General features: G+C 35.0%; 1 protein-coding gene across 1 annotated transcript in view; it reads left to right on the forward strand.

The window, feature by feature from the left end:
* SI (sucrase-isomaltase) overlaps nucleotides 1-20,380 on the forward strand; it is a 125,835-nt gene that overhangs the window by 67,926 nt on the left and 37,529 nt on the right. The window contains exons 23-33 of the mRNA XM_081329516.1: nucleotides 2,143-2,192; nucleotides 2,918-3,088; nucleotides 4,116-4,265; nucleotides 7,149-7,355; nucleotides 9,808-9,962; nucleotides 13,975-14,143; nucleotides 15,472-15,568; nucleotides 16,370-16,482; nucleotides 16,595-16,720; nucleotides 17,216-17,344; nucleotides 18,544-18,651. Coding sequence (XP_081185642.1) covers nucleotides 2,143-2,192; nucleotides 2,918-3,088; nucleotides 4,116-4,265; nucleotides 7,149-7,355; nucleotides 9,808-9,962; nucleotides 13,975-14,143; nucleotides 15,472-15,568; nucleotides 16,370-16,482; nucleotides 16,595-16,720; nucleotides 17,216-17,344; nucleotides 18,544-18,651 — 1,475 coding nt within the window. The remainder of the gene's footprint in view (nucleotides 1-2,142; nucleotides 2,193-2,917; nucleotides 3,089-4,115; nucleotides 4,266-7,148; nucleotides 7,356-9,807; nucleotides 9,963-13,974; nucleotides 14,144-15,471; nucleotides 15,569-16,369; nucleotides 16,483-16,594; nucleotides 16,721-17,215; nucleotides 17,345-18,543; nucleotides 18,652-20,380) is intronic.

The raw sequence follows: 20,380 nt of genomic DNA on the forward strand, positions 1-20,380 counted from the left end.
CCTTCGCCCAGTGCGCTCCCACAGGGAGGGTCTGCTCAGGGTCCCGCCGGTAAGAGATTGCCGGCGGGTGACACCCAGGGATAGGGCCTTCTCAGTGGGGGCGCCTTCCCTCTGGAACCAGCTGCCGGTGGAGCTGAGGACTGCTCCCGACCTCCGATCATTCCGCCGGGGCCTGAAGACCTGGCTCTTTGAGCTCTCGGGCCCAGGCTGAGGAGATATTCATTCTAATTGGGGTTTTTAATAGTACAGGGTTGATTTAATATTTTTTAAATTGGGTTTTAACTTTTGTATAGTTGTTTTTTAACTCCCTGTAAACCGCCCTGAGTCCTCAGGGAAAGGGCGGTATATAAATGCAATAAATAATAATAATAATAATAACTTACTAAGAGGAATAGAAAAGTGGTAGATAGAACAATAGAATGATAGAACAATAGAAAGATAGATAGATAGATAGATAGATAGATAGATAGATAGATAGATAGATAGATAGATAGATAGATAGATAGATAGACAGAAAGACAGACAGACAGGTAGACAGACAGATAGATAATTGAGATAGACCATTGCTAGCAATGGTTTCTAAAGTGCTGCAAAATAACAGTTATCTCTGTGTTTCTTAAATTACCTTTCTCCCTGATATCAAAGACCTCTGTGTTGCATCATATATAATCTTGTTGGTCACCAGTGGTTATTTTAAAAAGCCAGCAAAATAATGAGAGGATTTTTTTAAAAAGAAACAGAACAAACAGGGTGATAATTGCTGCAATGAATACTGAAAGCCTTTAAGGTATGCAGATAACATTGTACTACAAAGATATTGAACTCTTTTTCAAGGTCTAAAATAAGCAGATCCTCATTGTATTAATTTAAAAATAAAGCAATATAAAATGTTATCTCTTTCTTTAAGAAAATGTATGAGCAATGATTTTACGATCAAAAGTACCGTAACTGCTAGCAAACTTGCTACTTTTTTCTGTTAAAAGCAGATCATATTTAGCAATTAAGTGTATGTCTAGAATTGTAATAGGCATATATTGTCTGCTCTGTATAATAAAGCAGTTTGGGTCACATAGTTTTATAAAAGGTTATTATGGGAAAATGTCTTCCATTTCAAAAATATTCAGTGGGTAACATCTTCAGAATAGAAAAAAAGACACCTTTAGTAGTTTATTTTTTCAATAATCCTTTTGCCAAATACTGACCACAGCAAGTCATTTCTTACTAGTTAATATTTTTTTAAAATCTCTTCTTTCACCATGAATAGACTTTATTGTTAATTAGATCATTTTTGCGGAAGGAACATTTTTTTCTGTTATATATTTCAATTAAATTAGATAAAAATTATCTTGAATGTGATAGGAATTCACTGTCCATAATAGATTTTTTTTTAAAATGGAGGCATTCAGCTAATTCAATCTGATGACCTCAGGATTTATAGTTTAGATAGATTCACACTCACATTTTCCCAAACACCAATGTCTTCAATTAGGAATTATGCTAGGTGAAGCATATAAGATGTGTATTATGACAGATAATGTTTTGTAGCTTCTGGTCCTTTTCTCACACCCTAGAATCAAACCACTGAATTTCAGCAGCATGTCATCAGAATTGAGGGATATAAAATATTCTTTCTTCTTATGGCATTTCTAACATTTATTGCTGTATGATTTGTCCAATGTTGACAGTTATATACCATCTATAACAGGGGTCCCCAACCCCCAGTCCGCACAAACAAACAATGCCCCACCCGCAGGATGCAGGCAGCACACAAAACCATGTACCCACTGGTCTGTGGAAAAACCTCTGTCCACGGAACTGGTTCCTAGTGCCCAAAAGGTTGGGGACTTCTGATTTATAGAACATTTTATATCAATTTACCTTAGCTTTGGGTATATTTTATCTATTTATTCAACAGTTCTTTCGATTGTTCTATTGATATTATGTTTTATTGTTCCATCTGTTTGATTATGTATAGGTAAGTATTTAGATGAACATCAAGACAAGTTATGAGCAGATTTCCAAATAACATCCAGAATATTAATAATATATATTTATTACATGTAATACATAAATATTTAAAATATTTTATTTGAATAACTTGCTTTAATATTATTTAAAAGTACATTTTTACTTATGTTTTAGATACAGTGGCAAATGAAAAGTATCTCTTATATAACTTTACTGTCACCAACGTAAGTATGTTTTCATTAGTAATGGAGATTCCCAGAAATTTCATTCAATTTTTAACTGGATAAATATGTTTAAAATATGTAAATTCTTAAAGAAAGGTAATGGACACTATGTGGCCTATTATGAAGAATGAATATTTGTTGAAAGAAGTATTTTTTTAAACGTAAGTATATTCCTGCCTACTTTGTTATATGGAATAGCAGAATAAAGGATATTTAAGGTGTGTGTGTCAGAGCAAGAAGAATAGAGAATGAATGGGTTAATTTAATACAATATGTGTATAAGTGAGTGCGTGTTTGGTGTATAGAAAGATAGTTTGCACGTATGGAAAGCTATAGGGTGACTGTAGTGAACAGTGTTGGGTAAATTAATATTTTATTTTATTTTACCTCTATCTCTAATTTATTTTCCTCATAAATCCTTACTGTTCTTCTGCATCTGTGAATCTTATTTAAACAATTCCCTGATTTGTAATAAATATGATCAACGGGTTTAGTATTGGGGAAATCTTACTGAACTTAAATGCTAGAGAAAACTCATTTCATTATAGCAATTAGATTGCATGATGGTAACACATTTTCTTTTCCAAGGGATGTTGATTGTACCGTATTTACAACAAGCTATTGTTTACTTCTTAATTATATGATTTTAGCTTTAAGAGAAATCATAGAAAATTATAACTGATCAGTTAACAAAAGTGTTGCGTAATGATTTTGCTGTCTTCCAGAAAGTCTTAACTATGGCAGTGATACATAAAGGCTATATAGATCCAAATAATCTGATATTTGAGAATATCAAGATTCTTGGGTTACCCCTTGAGCCTTCAGACGTGAAAGTGATCTCAAATAATGTGGCTCAGTCATATAACTTGAGTGTCAAGTACAATGCTGCAGACAAGGTATACATTGCTAAGTGTTTTCATAAATTTTAATGAAGTTTTTTTCTCCCTCTACAGATAATATCACTTGCTACTCAAAAATAAGCTCTGAGTGTATATTTACTAGATATATAATGTAGTCAATATTAATGTTTCAAGAATACATTCCTTTAGCATTTGCATGCTTTCAAACTGCTAGGTGGGCAGGAGCTGGGGCAAGAACAGGAGCTCACCCCACCATGTAGTGCTTGGATCTCGAACTTCTGGTTGACAAGCCCGCATCTTAACTGCTAGGCCATGGGACAAACCATATAGATCAAATTGACTGGCACAAAAAAAACCACCTTATTTTTATTCTTACTTTTTGTTGTTTTTGTTGTTACTTTGAACTTTGATATATCCTTTAAAGATTGATGCAAAAAGAGACATGGAGTTCAAAATACATTCAATATTTCTCTTTACTTTGCCTATTGAACTGAGAAGAACATTTTGAGACTAATGTAGTCAACTTTAATATTCATAACCAGGTAGCTAGTATGGATTTGAAATTAATACTCATACAGCCACTTCTAATTTGATTATGCAGCATAAGTTAATATTTTCCCAGTACTGCTGGTCTCAGCATTTTCCTAAAATAACTGCCTTCTCACTTGTCACACACACCTTGAAGAGGCCTCCAGAATATTTGTGCATCACCTTTTGCCTTGCAAATCCCTTTGAATTACAGTCTGCTCCTTCAATATTTTGTCAGCAAGTCAGTTTCTGCAGCTGATTAATATTGCCAGTTGTACATTATTTAACAAATAAAAAGGTACAGGTTTTCCTGACAGTCATACTAGACTACAAAAATGTTTCTATTTAATGTGCTGCTTCTAGAATATGCTTTTGTTCATATTTCCTTATGGCTTTTCTACTACCAATAAAAAGACATAAAGCTGCTATTTATTAATGTGGTGATAGCCATTTTTTTTTAAAAAATGGTTACATATGTGATTTACATGGGACATTTATATGATCCGTATTTTGGCTTTTATTGTGAATTTCATAGGTTGCTCATATAAATGGTCTTCATCTTAAATTGGGAGAAGAACATACAATATCCTGGAAGCAGACTTTAAGAGATAGTGACAAATTTGACTGTCATCCTGAAGAACATGCATCAAAAGAAAAATGTGAAGCTCTTCACTGCATATGGAAAGTAAGGGAAAAAAATCCATTTTGTCCTTCTAATGTGTTTTTACTCTTTGAAGTTCTGTTTGTAGAGACTTCATGTATTTGCATTTCTTTTCCCCTTTATCTACAGACACAAATTGGAGTCAAAATAGCTTATTAACTGAGCATCTCTCTATCAATTTTTCCTAAATGTCTTGTGGAATTTTGTTGAGTACCGTTCCTCTTTGTTGGGTTCACAGTTGACTGTGAAGCTTCCTAACTGATTATTTTTGAACCAGCATAATTAGATAAAATGAAGGACTACCCACAAGGAGGCATTTTTGAAAGGCTGTAATTCAATTCTATAACCTTAATTAGAACTGCACTTGTAAAAATAAAATGTAAAAATCATATTATAATAGGTTATAATGATGAATTATTTGCACCTTGTTGTTGTTAGTTGCGAAGTTGTGTCCGACCCATTGCAACCCCATGGACAACGTTCCTCCAGGCCTTCCTGTCCTTTTTGCACCTAGCCACCTGGAAATAGAAATCATGTGGAAAAATGCAGATATTTGTATGTTTCTTATTAATTTGAAATAAATCTAGGAATGTTTCCATGTGACCTAGGAAAATGTAAAGTGAACGGAATTGTGGAGTCCTTGTTGCACTCTGAGCCTGATGGACATTCTTGCAGAAGTTCCTTTACCAAACTAGATAGCATCTTCAGTGCACTGATGCTGTTAATTAGTTTGGCAAGGAAACATCTGCTAGAAAGCCCCCCAAGCTCAAAGAGCACCAAAGGCCCCACAGTTCAACCCTAAGCTACAAATAGTGTCTTTTATGAACAGAATTGTTTCTGGATAGATTACAACTCTTGTACTCTTCCCATCCTTCTCTCCAGCTATGATCTATGTTTTCTTTTTAAATTCAACTCAAGTTTCTATATCTAATAGAATGATGGTGCTTCCCTCACCTATCATGTACTCTTACTAAAAGCAAAAGTTCTGCTGCTTAAGTTCTGCAGCCCCATTATAGGTGTTATAGGTCAATTAAAATAGTGCATGTAAGATGAATATGCCTTTTCCTAAAATCTTTGCAAGGCTGAAATGGACAGAAAGAAGCACAAAACATTCACTTTTCTATATACAAGTAAATTAAACCAGTTCTTTCTATTTAATATATAGGAAAGTAACCTCAGTGTTCAACTCATTAGCATCATGACTACTATAACTAAGCATTTTGGGTACAGACCAACTAAAGCTGAGCATTCCTGCAGAGCTAAGTAGACAGAAATATAGCTACCTGGTATCCTTTCTCAGCAGATTTCTCTTTGATTCCACAAAAAATGCATAGAGTAGGACAATATTTGTTTATTATTCATGAAACTCCCTGCATTTCTCAAACTGTTTCAAAAGAAGCAAGATACTGTGACATGTAGGGAGAAAAACACATTGTATAAAATCATTTTGCATTATTTCGATGCCCTCAAAGGGCAGAGAGATGCCAATCAGATTCAATTCCCATTTAACTCTCAGTTACTTGAATCAATAGTTCTTAAAAGTCCATAATTATGTTGGATTCAGCTATTTCTAAATAACTTGCAATGTTTGTTTCCAACAGCAATTCCAAGAAGTATTCTTTCAGCTGTCTGTATTTCAGCTGCAGAATCATTTTAATATGATTGAACAAGCCTTGTTGGTCCTTTTAACATTAAGCTGTGATTCTAATGTGTTAGAGTTTTACAGCTTTCCAGCGCAAAAAGAAGCCCCCAAAATGAGCCCACATTCAAAATGAGTAGGAGGCATAGTTTAGAAAAACTTTGTGTATAATATGTGTGTGTGTCTATGTGTATGTGTATATGTGTGTGTGTGTGTGTGTGTGTGTGTGTGTGTGTGTGTAAACATGATGCATACAGTTTCATCCAGCTCTGGAGAACATCAACAACTCTTAACCTGGAGATCAGAAAAAACAACATACAGAAGACTAAGACAGGCTGGATCACATGCCTCACACAGCCAATACTGTGTCTCAATCAAAAACAGTTCTCATTGGCTGGTTTGTTGCTATGGCTATTCCAATTCATAAAATTTCTTACACAGTGACATAATGAAATCTTGAATGTTATTTCATGTGGCACGGGAATTATGATATTTAAGGCTTCTTGATTCAATTCATCAATGGGATAGGCAATAAAAAAATTGCCATTCCAGTGACAAAGGATGCTTCTAAATATAGAAATCTTAACAGTGGCCTAGAAATTTTATCCAACTATACAATTTCAGTGCTGACAGTCCTACAGGTGAGTTTAAATTTGTAATCATGTTTCAGGATCAGGCTTGACCAGACATGTCAAACTTGTGATGTCACGTGATGTTGTGCGACATATCAGAGCTTTTTTACTATTTCTGGCAATGGGGTGGGCGCGGTTTCTTCATGACATGTCCAGCCCATTGGCTGGCAGTTTGACACCCAGGGCTAGATTGTTGTTTATTTTGATTTTCTTTTATGGTTTGGGACTTTAAATACCTAAATGATTTTGTTTGATTGTTTTAATTTTTCTTTTTCTTTTTCAATAACATTTATTTCATATTTTTATATTCATTTTTACAATATGATGCTCCTGTACCCTCTTCTCCAATAAGCCATTCTAAGATTCTTTATAAGGAAAAATAGTGTGGAGATAAAATAAATGAATATAAAAAAATGGAACTGGGTAAAATGACAGTATGTCTAGTTGTATGGAACAAACCCATCATTTTTATACAATTCTATGATGGCATTCAATAATAGCCATGGGAAACCTGATTTTGAAAAGGCTTGCAAACTAATTGAAATATTGACTCTAATCAAATCAGAAATTATGGATTTAATCTCTTTCCAATTCTATTCACTCATTGATATATCCTTTTTATTTTTAATAAACTAGCCTTCTGCTGTTGCTGGCGTTCCATTCTGCTACTATCCTTCTGACAATGGTTACATGGTTGACCAAATTGAATATACATCATCTGGTTTAACAGCCAATCTTGGTAGAACCACCGACTCTGTTAGACTTTCAGGACAGCAAGTCCCCCTCACTGACAATCTTCGTTTGGAAGTAAAATATCATGACAATAACTTGCTTCAATTTAAGGTAAAGCTCTTTGTAAAATGTTACAGTTGGTCATTTTGGAAACAGATTGATGGTTTTGTCATTATTAGTTTGATTCTGGCTATCTGGTTAGAAGTTTGCCAAACTATCTGGTTTCAAAATATGAAACATAAAATATAGAAAAATAGGACGATTGATATACTGTATCTTGGTGCATACATTTTAAATTCTTGTTAGCATTTTCATCTAATTATTTTATTTTCTGTTTTATAACATCTAACTTTTCAGCACAAGTTCATTCCAGACTATTTTTGCAGTAGTGATTTTATTTTTATTTACTTGTGAATAGATATCAATATCCATTTTCTTTTCAATTTTCCAATGTAGTCATTTTTTTCAAGTTACATCAGAAATGCATTGATATGCAATTTTTCAAACTGCAACTACATACAATTTTCTTTATAATATTTTTGGTGTATACACACACACACACACACACACACACACAGAATCACATATATACACAAATACACACTCACACTCATACATACTTTGCATAGCTTCTCCTTAGTTCTACGTTGCTTCTCTCCTTGACTAGTTTCCATCCATTGCTTCTTGTCCTGCTTTCAGGTGCTTTGGAGAATAGCTTGACTCCCTCTTCTTTGTGGCAGCCCCTGAGATATTGGAACACTGCTATCATGTCACCCCTCACCCTTTTCTTCATTAAACTACACATACCCAATTCCAGCAATCGTTCCCTATATCTTTTAGCCTCCAGTCCCCCAATCATCTTTGTTGCTCTTCTCTGTACTCTTTCTAGAGTCTCAACATCTTTTTTACATCGTGGTGACCAAAACTGGATGCAGTATTCCAGGTGTGGCCTTACCAAGGCATTGTAAAGTGGTATTAGTACTTCACGTGATCTTGATTCTATCCCTCTGTTAATGCAGCCTAGCACTGTGTTGGCTTTTTTGGCAGCTGCAGCACACTGCTGGCTCATATTGAAGTGATTGTCCACTAGGACTCCGAGATCTCTCTCACAGTTACTACTATTGAGCAAGGTACCACCTATACGATACCTGTGCATTTGATTTTTCCTGCCTAAATGTAGAACCTTACTTTTTCACCATTGAATTTCATTTTGTTAGATAGTGCCCAGTGTTCGAGTCTGTCCAGATCCTCCTGTATCTTAAGCCTATCTTCTGGAGTATTGGCTATTCCTGCAAGCTTAGTGTCATCTGCAAATCTGATGAGTTCCCCATCTATCCCCTCATCCAAATCGTTGATGAAGATGTTGAAGAGCACTGGGCCCAGAACAGAGCCCTGGGGCACCCCACTACACACTTCCTTCCATGTAGATGCAGTTCCATTGAGGACCACACACTGAGTACAGCCTGTCAGCCAGCTACGAATCCATCTGGTGGTGATGCTATCTACCCCACATTTTTCTATCTTATCAAGTAGTAGGTTGTGATCTACTTTATCAAATGCCTTACTGAAGTCCAAGTAAATTATATCTACAACATTCCTCTGGTCCACTAGTTTTGTCACTTGGTCAAAGAATGCAATAAGATTTGTCTGGCATGATCTGTTTTTGACAAACCCATGTTGGCTTTTAGTGATAACTTTGTTCTCATCAAGGTGTTCGCTGATTTGTTGTTTGATTATCTTTTCCAGAATCTTCCCAGGTATTGAGGTCAGGCTGATAGGTCTGTAGTTTCCTGGATCTATTTTTTCCCCTTTTTTGAATATGGGAACTACATCAGATCTCTTCCAGTCCTCTGGTAGTTCCCCAGTGCTCCAGGATCTTTGAAAAACATAGTTCAGTGGTTCTGAGATCACGTCTGCCAGTTCCTTAAGAACCTTGGGGTGTAATCCATCTGGTCCTGGTGATTTGAACTCATCTAGGCTGGACAAGTGCTCACTTACCATTTTCTTGCCTATCTTAACTTGCGTTTCTATTCTGTTTTTTATGGCACTGGTTTTGGTAGGTTGGACTGTTTTTTCCCTTTGTGTAAAGACAGATGCAAAAAACAAATTAAATAGTTCTGCTTTCTCCCTGTTGCTTGTCACCTTCTTGCCACTTTTCCCCACTAATGGACCAATCATTTCCTTAACTTTTTCTTTGTTTCTTATATGTTGAAAGAAGCTTTTTTTGTTATTTTTGACTTTGGTCGCAAGCCTTAGTTCATTTTGAGCCTTAGCTTCTCTCACTTCATCTTTGCAGGCACGGGCTGTTTGCTGATATTCTGCCTTAGTTATGTGCCCCTCTTTCCACTTCTTATACTTGTCATACTTTGTTATACTTATACTGTTATACTTATACTTGTTATACTTATACTTTTCTTTGTTGGAAGATCATAAGTAAAATGTTTTTATCTGTTAAGAAACTTTTACCATCATTAAGTGGGAGAATATTATAAAATGAACATGCAGTTCTTTGATATATATTTTATGACCAGGTTTTAAACTTAATTCTCACTTTTATTCTTAGATTTATGATTATAGTAAAAAGAGATTTGAAGTTCCAGTGCCTCTGAATCTTCCCCAAACACCTGTAAGTATTCTGGAAAACCGTCTCTATGAAGTATCAATTCAGAACCACCCATTTGGAATTCAAGTTCGGCGCAAAAGCACTGGGACAGTCCTGTAAGTAGAAATGAGATATTACAGAGGAAATATTTTATTGGTGAATTAAAGACTGTTGTGAACAATGCTGTGGATGAGCTGCAGCATTAAGCGTTATGGGCTACATATAACATTGCACATATTTAAAAATGATACTTTAGATATCAGTGCTGTGATAGCAGGGAAATTTTCCATACTTTTTCTTAAAATAATATCTTCCTTCATCACTGCTATCACCTTGATGGGGAATCCAATCATTTTGCAGTTAATTAATTGGTTGGTTGATAGATTGATGGATGGACTAGAATAGCTTTTTAGCAATTTTTCTTGGAAAAATTGAATTTCATTCCATTCCAATAAAAATTCCAATTTTTTTCCTAAGTTTTCCAAATTTTATTCCAAGAGTTGTTTAAACACCACTGCACTATTCTTAAAATCGCCTAGATTTTGCTTTACTTTGAGCTTTTCGTTAAGCACCATGTGAATCAAAGTAATTGCAGTTTCTTTTTTAATTTAAAAAGTTTTACAATACATTTTAACTTTAATCCCCCCTCCCCCACCCCCATCTAACCCTCCCTATCCCTCTCCCCTATTCCCACCTCCCCCCCCGACTTCCCAGAGCTAAATACAGGGTATAAAAACAAAAAACAAACATAAGCATCCATATGCTATCAACAATAAACTGTTAATTCTATCACCCTCTGGCTCATGTAAAATGATTACAAACAGTAATAATATTACAGATAAGAAAAAAAAGGAAGAAAACAGAAAAGGAATTTTACTCAAATGCTAAATAAAATTTCTTAATCCCAATCCTTATTCAAATTAATTTCAAAGAAAAAACTTTCATCTATTATTTACATTCTCCCACATTTCTCTAATCTCTAGACAAATTCTCAATTACACGCCAAAAGCGCCTATCTCTATTAACCTTATTAATCTCCAACCAAACTGAACTATAATCAAAAATAGTTCTTGCATATATCACGCCAAATGTCTCGCAGTTCCAGATCATCCATCTATATGTCTAGGACACCATTCCAATCTCTAATAAGAATAAGATAAAAAAAATAAAAAAAAAATATAATCCAATTAGGTAACCTTTGTTTATAGTAAGTTAAGAAAAATCAACTTGTTGTTGATTAAAAGCTTGCATACAAATACTTTTAGTCCAAAACCCTAATATACGTTTCTTGCAAACAAATAACATCAGTCTTAAATTGTTTTAAATATTAAAAAGCTTTCTTTCTCCTCTATGATGAATTCAATCCATTGACATTCTAATTAGAAATTTAGTCACCAATCTTGACACTCCAAAGCTTTTGGAGCATATCTGAAATGACCCCTTCAACTTCCTTAGACCGCGCCCCTCCCACAGCTTTGCTGTAAGTACGCTTTGGAGGTTCCATAACTTTCTGCTGGTCTTGCTCTTGCTCTCGTCTTGCTCGTCTTAGGGCGGCACGCGTCATCCTCTGCTCTCCTGCAGCAACCGATGAGACTGTAACTTGATCCCCTCCAGCACCATTCTCCTCTATCTGTCTATCTGCAAGTTCTTGAAGCTTTCCCTCACCATATCCCTTTGCAGCTTCCAGAAGTGGTAGGGGGATTGCTTTTAACACATTGCTATAAAAATCACGTGCCTGGGCCACAGTAACCAAACGATGTCTTTTACCTTCATGCATCACCACCAGTCCAACTGGAATCTCCCATCTGAACTGAATATCACATTTCTTAAGTTCCTGTACAAGAAATGCAAAATCTTTCCTTCTCTTTAAAATCTTTGGAGGAATCTCTTTTAAAACCAAGACTTCTTGCTCAGCAACTACCAATTTAGTATCATAAGCAGCTTGAATGATTTCATCTCTAATTACTCTCTTTGTAAAATAGACCACCACATCTCTGGGTAGCTTCCTCTGTCTTGCAATCCATGAATTTACACGAAAAATTTTATCCATACTTCCCTCAATTTCAGATGCTGGCTGGCCCAATACCGCTTCCAAAGCTTCAGAGATCAGCTGCTTTAAATCTTCTTTAGAATTCTCCTTTAAGCCCCTAATTCTAATAGCATACTGCATCTGATGATACTGAGCAAGGCTCAATTCTCCGTCCACTTTATCCCTTATATTTTCATTCTCTAATACCTTTGCTTCTAATATAGAGTTCTTTTGACTGAGATCCTCCACTTTTGCATCCAGCTGTTGCACACATTCAGCTACACTTTCAATCATAGACAACATGTCTACCCTCATTGCTCTAAACTTCTCTTCCATCTTCTTCTCCAATTGCAGTTTCTTTTATGCTCATCAGGTAATGAACTAAGTTTAGCTTAGCATCACCTCTTTTACCCCTCTTCTGCAGTGATCAAACAACATAGAAAAATAAGCAAGAAAATAGCACAAGAACATCAAAACCTATTTAGTGCTTTGTACATGTTGGCCATAGATTCCAGAAGATTCATGGTTTATTTTTCCCTATTAACAGATCATGTTAAAAAAAAGAGACAGAGAAACATCATGAAAGCTCAAAACACCATCTCTCTCTCTCTCTCTCTTCCTCTCCCTCTCTCTCTTTTCTTCCCTCCTTCCCCCCCCCCCCGCTCTCTCTTTGAGAACTCAGGAAAATGAAGTCACTTATAGAAAAGGAAGCTTGAGACAGGAGGGAAATCATAAATGTTAGATGCTAACTTTCAGTGAGGAAAAAAAGGAGTTGTAGAAAAAAGCTTGTCGGAAGTCTATTTTTAAAAAATAAAAATAAATAAGAATACATAGAGGAAATGACAATGGAGATTTTCAGTCATCCAAAGGTGCTTTTTCAAAAGGCAACTGGACTTGCTTTGCTTTTGCTTGAATACATTTTGTTTCTCATCCAAGAAGCTTCTTTACTTCTGAGCTGAGAAGCAAAATGTCTTCAAGCAAAAACAAAGAAAGTCCAGTTGCCTTTTGAAAAAGCACTTTTGGTACATGGAGGAAATGAAAGAAAGAACAAGGAAGAGCACACATAGATATCTGGGAATTATAAATGCAGCATTTGGAAAACTAAAGCTCAGAATGATCTACAAGGCAGATAAAAATATGCTAAGAAAAAGAAATTGGGCTTCTCCAGATAAATGTATCAAAATTATGGAAAGAATAAAATAATAACTTTAAATTATAGGAAAGCAGATCGCAACTGTGTGTTACAAAACAACTTCTTGAGAGTCGGAAGAGTTTGACAGTTAAATCAGTTCCACGGAAAATTGGGGATTGTTTTTCGCTTGAGCTGTTTAGTTGGAGGCTACATTTATTTTCAATTCCTGCACTGAGCGGGACTTAAACTTGGCCTAAGTCCAACTCTATGATTTTCCAAAATGTTAAAATACAGGTGCAAATGCTTAGCGTTGTTGATCTTTATCATGGTATATAGGAGATGAGTGCTATTACAGTTCTATAAGCTGCTGGTATTTCTGCCTCACAAAACTGTGCAGTGGTTTTAATCTACAGCTATCAATGTCCTGGCTTGTTTCAATTCTGGGTCTCTTGTCATCAGTTACCTTTCAAGAAGATGTCAGTTCTCTAGGAGAGCTTTCTAAACCCAGAGAATTGTTTCAAGGTTTGAATGCAATGCAATTTTAAAATTCAATGATGAATCAGAGATGCACAGGAATGAAGTTGATAGCTCAAGAATATATAAAATGGAAAAGCTGCAATTTTTCTCAAGAACAGTCACTATAGAGTACTCTTTTTGTTTTAATATCCCAAGGAAAGAACTTTGTGTTTTGATGATATTAGAAAATGTCAACAAGTATTTGCTCTGTCTGCAAGAGCAATGACATTTTACTGCAAGGTAGAAAAATCCCTATTTTATTATAGCCACACACTTTTTTCTTTCTTTTTTTTTTTTTGCTAATAGCTGGTATATTTTTTCATCCGGCAAATGATCAAAAACTCAACAACTTCGTATTGCGTTACTATTTCTGTGTTTTAGTATTGTTTATTGTTCAGTTATAGTTTGAAATTTAATCATTGTTCCAATTACAAACTTTTTTTTCTTATAGCTGGGATTCCCAGTTACCTGGCTTCACCTTCAGTGATATGTTCATTCAGATTTCAACTCGCCTACCTTCACAGTTTGTATATGGGTTTGGGGAAACAGAGCATAAACAATTCCAGCATGAAATGAATTGGAAAACTTGGCCAATGTTTGCAAGGGATCAGTCTCCCGGAGTGAGTCTTTCTTTCTTGATAGAATTCACCTTTACTTATTTATTGTAGATTTTAACTAAGTAAAGAGGCTAAATTAATGCCTCACTGTTCTTTTAAAATGAAATGTATACACTTATTTAGCATTCTTGTACATCACTGTATTTTGCAATGGCTCCAGGCAGTTAGTAACATAACAAAAGGCATATTAAAAGTCTACAGTAGTCAATATTGATAATCAATAAATTAAATTAAAATGGCCGTGCTAGTGAGTAATAATAAATGAAACCATTCGTGTGTGACATTTTTTATTGTTTTATTGTTTTATTTTTTGTACTTAGACTGCTTAGAATATAATCAATTCTAAATAAAATAAATCAAGTAAGAAAGTAAGTACAAAGTATTATATGACAAAAACATACAGTCAAACTACAATTCTCTGGAAAAGTTCCACCTTTATCAATTTCTAGAAAGTGGTTAATAATGGGGCAAGTGCACATGAGGGGACACTATCCCACAGTACCAAACCACATCAGAGAATTGACTGCCCAGCTTCAGTCCACCCTCACTTTGGGAATCAGCAAAAGTTTTTCATAGAATATATAATAGCATAGATGAAGTAGAAAAGGGAGTTCTGCATGCCCAAGTAAATACAGTAGGGCTTTATAGGTCAAAGCATTACTTGAATTTGGTGAATTTGGAATGAGCTTGGAAATCTACTAGCAATACTGTAGCATTGGTGTAATAGTTCTCGTGTCTGACCCATCACAACCCATGGACAATTTTTCTCCAGGCCTTCCTGCCCTCTACCATCTTCTGGAGTCCATTTAAGCTCAAGCCTACTGCTTCAGGAACTCCATCCAGCCACCTCATTCTCTGTCGTCCCCTTCTTCTATTGCCCTCAATCTTTCCCAGCATTAGGCTCTTCTCCAGTGAGTCCTTCCTTCTCATTAGGTGGCCAAAGTATTTAAGTTTCAGCTTCAGGATCTGGCCTTCTAAAGAGCAGTCAGGGTTGATCTCTTCTAGGACTGACCGGTTTGATTGCCTTGCAGTCCAAGGGACTCACAGGAGTCTTCTCCAGCACCATAGTTCAAAGGCCTCAATTCTTTGGCACTCAGCCTTTTTTATGGTGCAACTTTCACAGCCATACATTGCAACTGGGAAGACCATAGCCTTGACTATATGCCAAGAAACCTAAAATATTCACACTTTACTCAGGTCCACACAAAATATGCTGTATTGAGAATGTAATTTATTGTATTCCATTGATATTCACAGGCTGGCAATAAAATATATATGCTAAACAATGCATTTAATTATGACATTTTTTAAACAAATCTTTATGCCTATAGTATAGATTTAACACTTATGGAGTTCACCCTTTTTATATGGCCTTGGAAGAGGATGGCAATGCTCATGGAGTCCTATTGTTGAACAGTAATGGAATGGGTAAGCTGTTGTTCATTTCCTGGTGTCTGTTCTAAACTAATATAATGCATATTATATTGGTGAACATTAATTCACAGGCCAAATCAGACTCATCATGATTTTTGCCAATCCCTGCACTGTTTATTCTACCAGTATGAAAAAATGAAGTTCTTATTTTCTTGCTCAGTCTGAAATATTTATCCATCTGCAAGCAAATAGCTAAAACAATCATATATATATATATATATATATATATATATATATATATATATATATATATATATATATATATATATATATATATATATATATATATATATATATATATATATATATATATATATATATATATATATATATATATATATATATAATGTATATATATATATGTATATATATATATGTATATATATATGTATATATATATATGTATATATATATATGTATATATATATATATATATATATATATATATATATATATAAATCTGCCATCACAAATGTGACACTGTATGTCTGTTTTTAGCATATGTTATTCCAAGTTAAACAACAGATTACTATTATTTGTGAAATAGCTTAGCCAAAGCAAATAATTTGATACAGTTACCTGGTTCCTCTTGCTGGGAAATGTCTCTGTGGTTAGCAGATGAGATACAACACATTTCCTGTGATTTCAAGGGAGAAGATTGTACATTAGGCTGCTCATCTCGGAGGTGAAATGACAGAGGAGTGATTTTCATTTTTATTGTTTGATATTTTTTATTTTATATAACAGTACTTTCAGGTGCTATGTAATATTTATTTCCCCTTTGTGAATTTTCAGAGGTAAAATTCCAACCAACTCCTGCTTTAACCTACCGTACCATTGGAGGAATTTTGGACTTTTACATGGTTTTGGGTCCAACTCCAGAACAAGTTGTTCAAAAATATACTGCAGTAAGAACTCTTATTACAAAAATTCTACTCTAAAATATGATTATAACATTCCTTATTATACCAACAAAACATAGAACATATAATCCCTATTTCCTTTTGGTTTTTTTATTAGCTCGTTGGACGTCCAGTTTTACCTCCATATTGGGGTTTGGGATTCCAGTTGTGTCGATATGGCTACAAAGATGATGCAGAAATATCTGAATTGTATGATAACATGAAAGCAGCTAACATATCATATGTAAGTTATTCAAAAATGAGCATTTTTTTCACAGCTTTCTATCCAAAAAAGGAGAATGTTATGAAATTACTTGAGTTAGTTTCATATGAATAAGAAGCTATGCATTATCATTATGCTAAATTATGGTAGTATGAAACAAAAACTTTTCTAGAGCTGCTAAAACACCTAAAAGCTCTGGATAAATATTTGAAAAGTCAGCAATTCAAAAGAAATGTTAGAATAGAAAGAGATTAAATGTCAGTCTGACAAAGTTATAATATCAGTTATTTCTTATGGATAATTACAGCACTACCAGTCTAAAAACAAACGTGTACTGGATTTAACAGAAGTTCTAAAAAACAAATGTTAGTGGTGCAGTAGTCTTTTGTTCTTTGATGTTTCATTTATTTATTAATTTTGTTTATTTGTTTGTTTGTTTATTTGAAAATGAATAGTTTATAATGGGTTTGTTATTAAAAATACACATCACTTCACAAAATTATCTGTTTTCCTTAGGATGTACAATATGCCGATATTGACTACATGGAGCGGCAGTTGGATTTCACTTTAAGTCCCAATTTTGCAAATCTTCCAGCTCTGATTAACAGAATAAAAAAGGATGGAATGAGATTTGTCATCATTTTGGTAAGCGCTCTTCATTAATTGTTCAGACTAGTTGCTTAATCTAACAACACAGACACAATTATCCATCCATCCATCCATCCATTGATCCCAGTTATGACAATGTATATCTCTGGATGGCTTTCTTTGCTTTTTTAGATATCTGAGCACATTAGTAATTTCCTAGGGTTTCCTAAGACTTAAGAAATATTTCATCCCTCTTTGGTTGTGTAAAGTTGTTGATTATTTTCTCTAAAGTCATTTCTCTGATTCTCTACACATGGATATTTTTTAATGCAAAATTATCATAACAGTAATTTGATTGTGATTGATGTTGGAATACTAAATCTAAGCACTGAGGTTTCTCCTGTGTCCTGTTTCCATTTTGACCATAGTAAATGTATAAAATCTCTTAAATTCAATCTTTACTTCAGTTAAGATTTGAAGGAAATACTGCTTCTAAGAAAAAGGGAATTAGCTATATCTTTTTGTTCTCTTCTACTTCACAGTCCCATTTACACTTTCTAACTTTTCACTATAGAGTAGGTTGTGAGGAAAGTCTATAGAGCTTGCTCCTACAGACCAAAAGTGGAAATACATTTGGACAATGTGAAGTTCTTCCATGAGAAATGTGTGTTGCCTCCTGTAACATAGTCTTTCTATATCAGGGTGACTCCCAAACTGTCAGGGAAATCTTTCAATAATCCCTTCCATTTATTTGACCTCATCATAGCAGTCTAGAACTCCAGTTTGGTGTAATGGTTAAAACATCAGGCTAGAAAGAGGGAGATTATGAATTCTAGTCCTGCCTTAGGTACAAAGCTAGCTGACTGATGTTGGGTCACTCTCTCTTATATGTAGAAATGACAAACCACTTCTCAAAAATCTTGCCAAGAAAACTGCAGAACTTGTCCAGGCAATCACCAGGCATCAACAATAATCCAAAAGAAAGAAAGCAAGACAGCAAGAAAGAAAGAAAGAAAGAAAGAAAGAAAGAAAGAAAGAAAGAAAGAAAGAAAGAAAGAAAGAAAGAAAGAAAGAAAGAAAGAAAGAAAGAAAGAAAGAAAGAAAGAAAGAAAGAAAGAAAGAAAGAAAGAAAGAAAGATCGTAGTTATATTTGTCATTTCCACAGCTGTTACATTTCCACTATAGGATTGCCTGTGCTGTATGTTGGACTTCCTAGATTTAGATATAAATCTAAAGAGCATACTGTTTCATTTCAGGATCCAGCCATCTCAGGAAATGAAACTGATTACCCTGCTTTCACCAGAGGACTTCGGGATGATGTTTTCATTAAGTGGCCTAATAGCAATGATATTGTGTGGGGGAAGGTAATATTTTATAATAGTAATTTTGTGCCTTGCCTTTATGCCAAAGAATAGCACTCAATATAGATAACAATTTTCCTTCCTTCCTTCCTTCCTTCCTTCCTTCCTTCCTTCCTTCCTTCCTTCCTTCCTTCTTTCCTTCCTTCCTTCCTTCCTTCCTTGTATCCATAGCAGAACATCCAGATTCAGCCATGGTTTCATTCCATTCAGCATTAACCTTGTGAACTCTCAAGTTTCCTCCTTCCATTATATATTCAAGATGGACAGTATTTAATATTTATTTGTTATGTAATGTAGGGGTGTGGGTCTATACATATGTTGTATATAGTATGGTTAGGTGTGTGTCATGTATGTGTTTCACTTTGAGAGCAGGCAACTAAATTTCATTTTGTTGTGTGCCGTTGTGCCCACAGTAAAAAAAAATGACAAAAAAGATTATCTTATCTTATCTTATCTTATCTTATCTTATCTTATCTTATCTTATCTTATCTTATCTTATCTTATCTTATCTTATCTTATCTTATCTTATCTTATCTTATCTTATCTTATCTTATCTTATCATCACCTCACCTCACCTCACCTCACCTTGTCCTTCCTTCCTTCCTCCCTCCCTCCCTCCCTCCCTCCCTTCCTTCTTTCTTAGAAGCTGCCCAATTTAATTAATTCTGGACAGCTAATGACACAAACAACCAATAAAAAATATTTCCAGTAAGATGGCATGGTCTGATAAAATAGAATCAAACAAGTAAGAAAAAGAACAAGGTCTGATCATAAAAAATAGCCAAAGAAAACTATTCCTCATGTTCCAGGTCTTAGGGAATTAAACATATCCCCGAGAATAATTTCATCTTCAGATTTTCAGTCTGAGCAAGACTGAGAACTCTAAGATGTTTGACCTGATGATTCCATAGATCTTTAATCTTTGATTGTGGATATGATGGCACTATCACAGGCAGATCCAGTGTACAATCTGGGTGTTCTTCTGGACTTGTGGCTGTTGCTTGGAGAGCAGGTGGCAGACATGAATAGGAGGAACTTTGCATGATTATACATCACTTGTACTCATTCCTATACTGTGTGAGGTCTGTTCATAGTCGCTCAGACCTTTGTGATTTCCAGACTGGATACTGAAACATGCTGTTCATGGGTTTGCCCTTGAAGAACTTTCAGAAACATCAGCTGATGCAGCAGCAAGTGTCGCAGGCAGTATATTGCATTGGTTATTCAGCACTGTGAGTTAAAGTGTGTTTCTGGGTCAACTCAAAGTGCTGGTTACCACCTGTAAGGTCATTCATGGCTTGGGACTGGTTTCTTATAGGACTTCACAGATACTGTTAGTTTATGAAAGTCAGTTGGCAGGGGCCAAAAGGAGAGTCTTTTCTGTCATGGTGCCCACCCTTTGGAAGACTATTGTCTGTGTGATTAGGTTAGCTCTTTGCTAGTGGCTTTGTGTGCCCTTGAAAACCAGATTTTGGGCCTGGGATGGAGACCCTTGGTGTGCAATATAGCCCATTGTAATTTTATGATTTGCTCAGCTGTCTATTATTATATTATGCATTTTATTGGTTTTATCTATTTTATTACTTGCCACCTAGAGTCACATATTCTATGTGAAATGGGTGTACACAAGTCAAGTTAACAAATATGCAAGATCCAGAAACAAATATGTATCCAGAAACACAATTAGCAGACATGATAGATTTGTACAAAGTCCTTCCAGTAGGAGTCATGA

Source organism: Vipera berus (assembly GCF_964194415.1).
Source record: "Vipera berus genome assembly, chromosome: 5".
Taxonomy (NCBI): Eukaryota; Metazoa; Chordata; class Lepidosauria; order Squamata; family Viperidae; genus Vipera; species Vipera berus.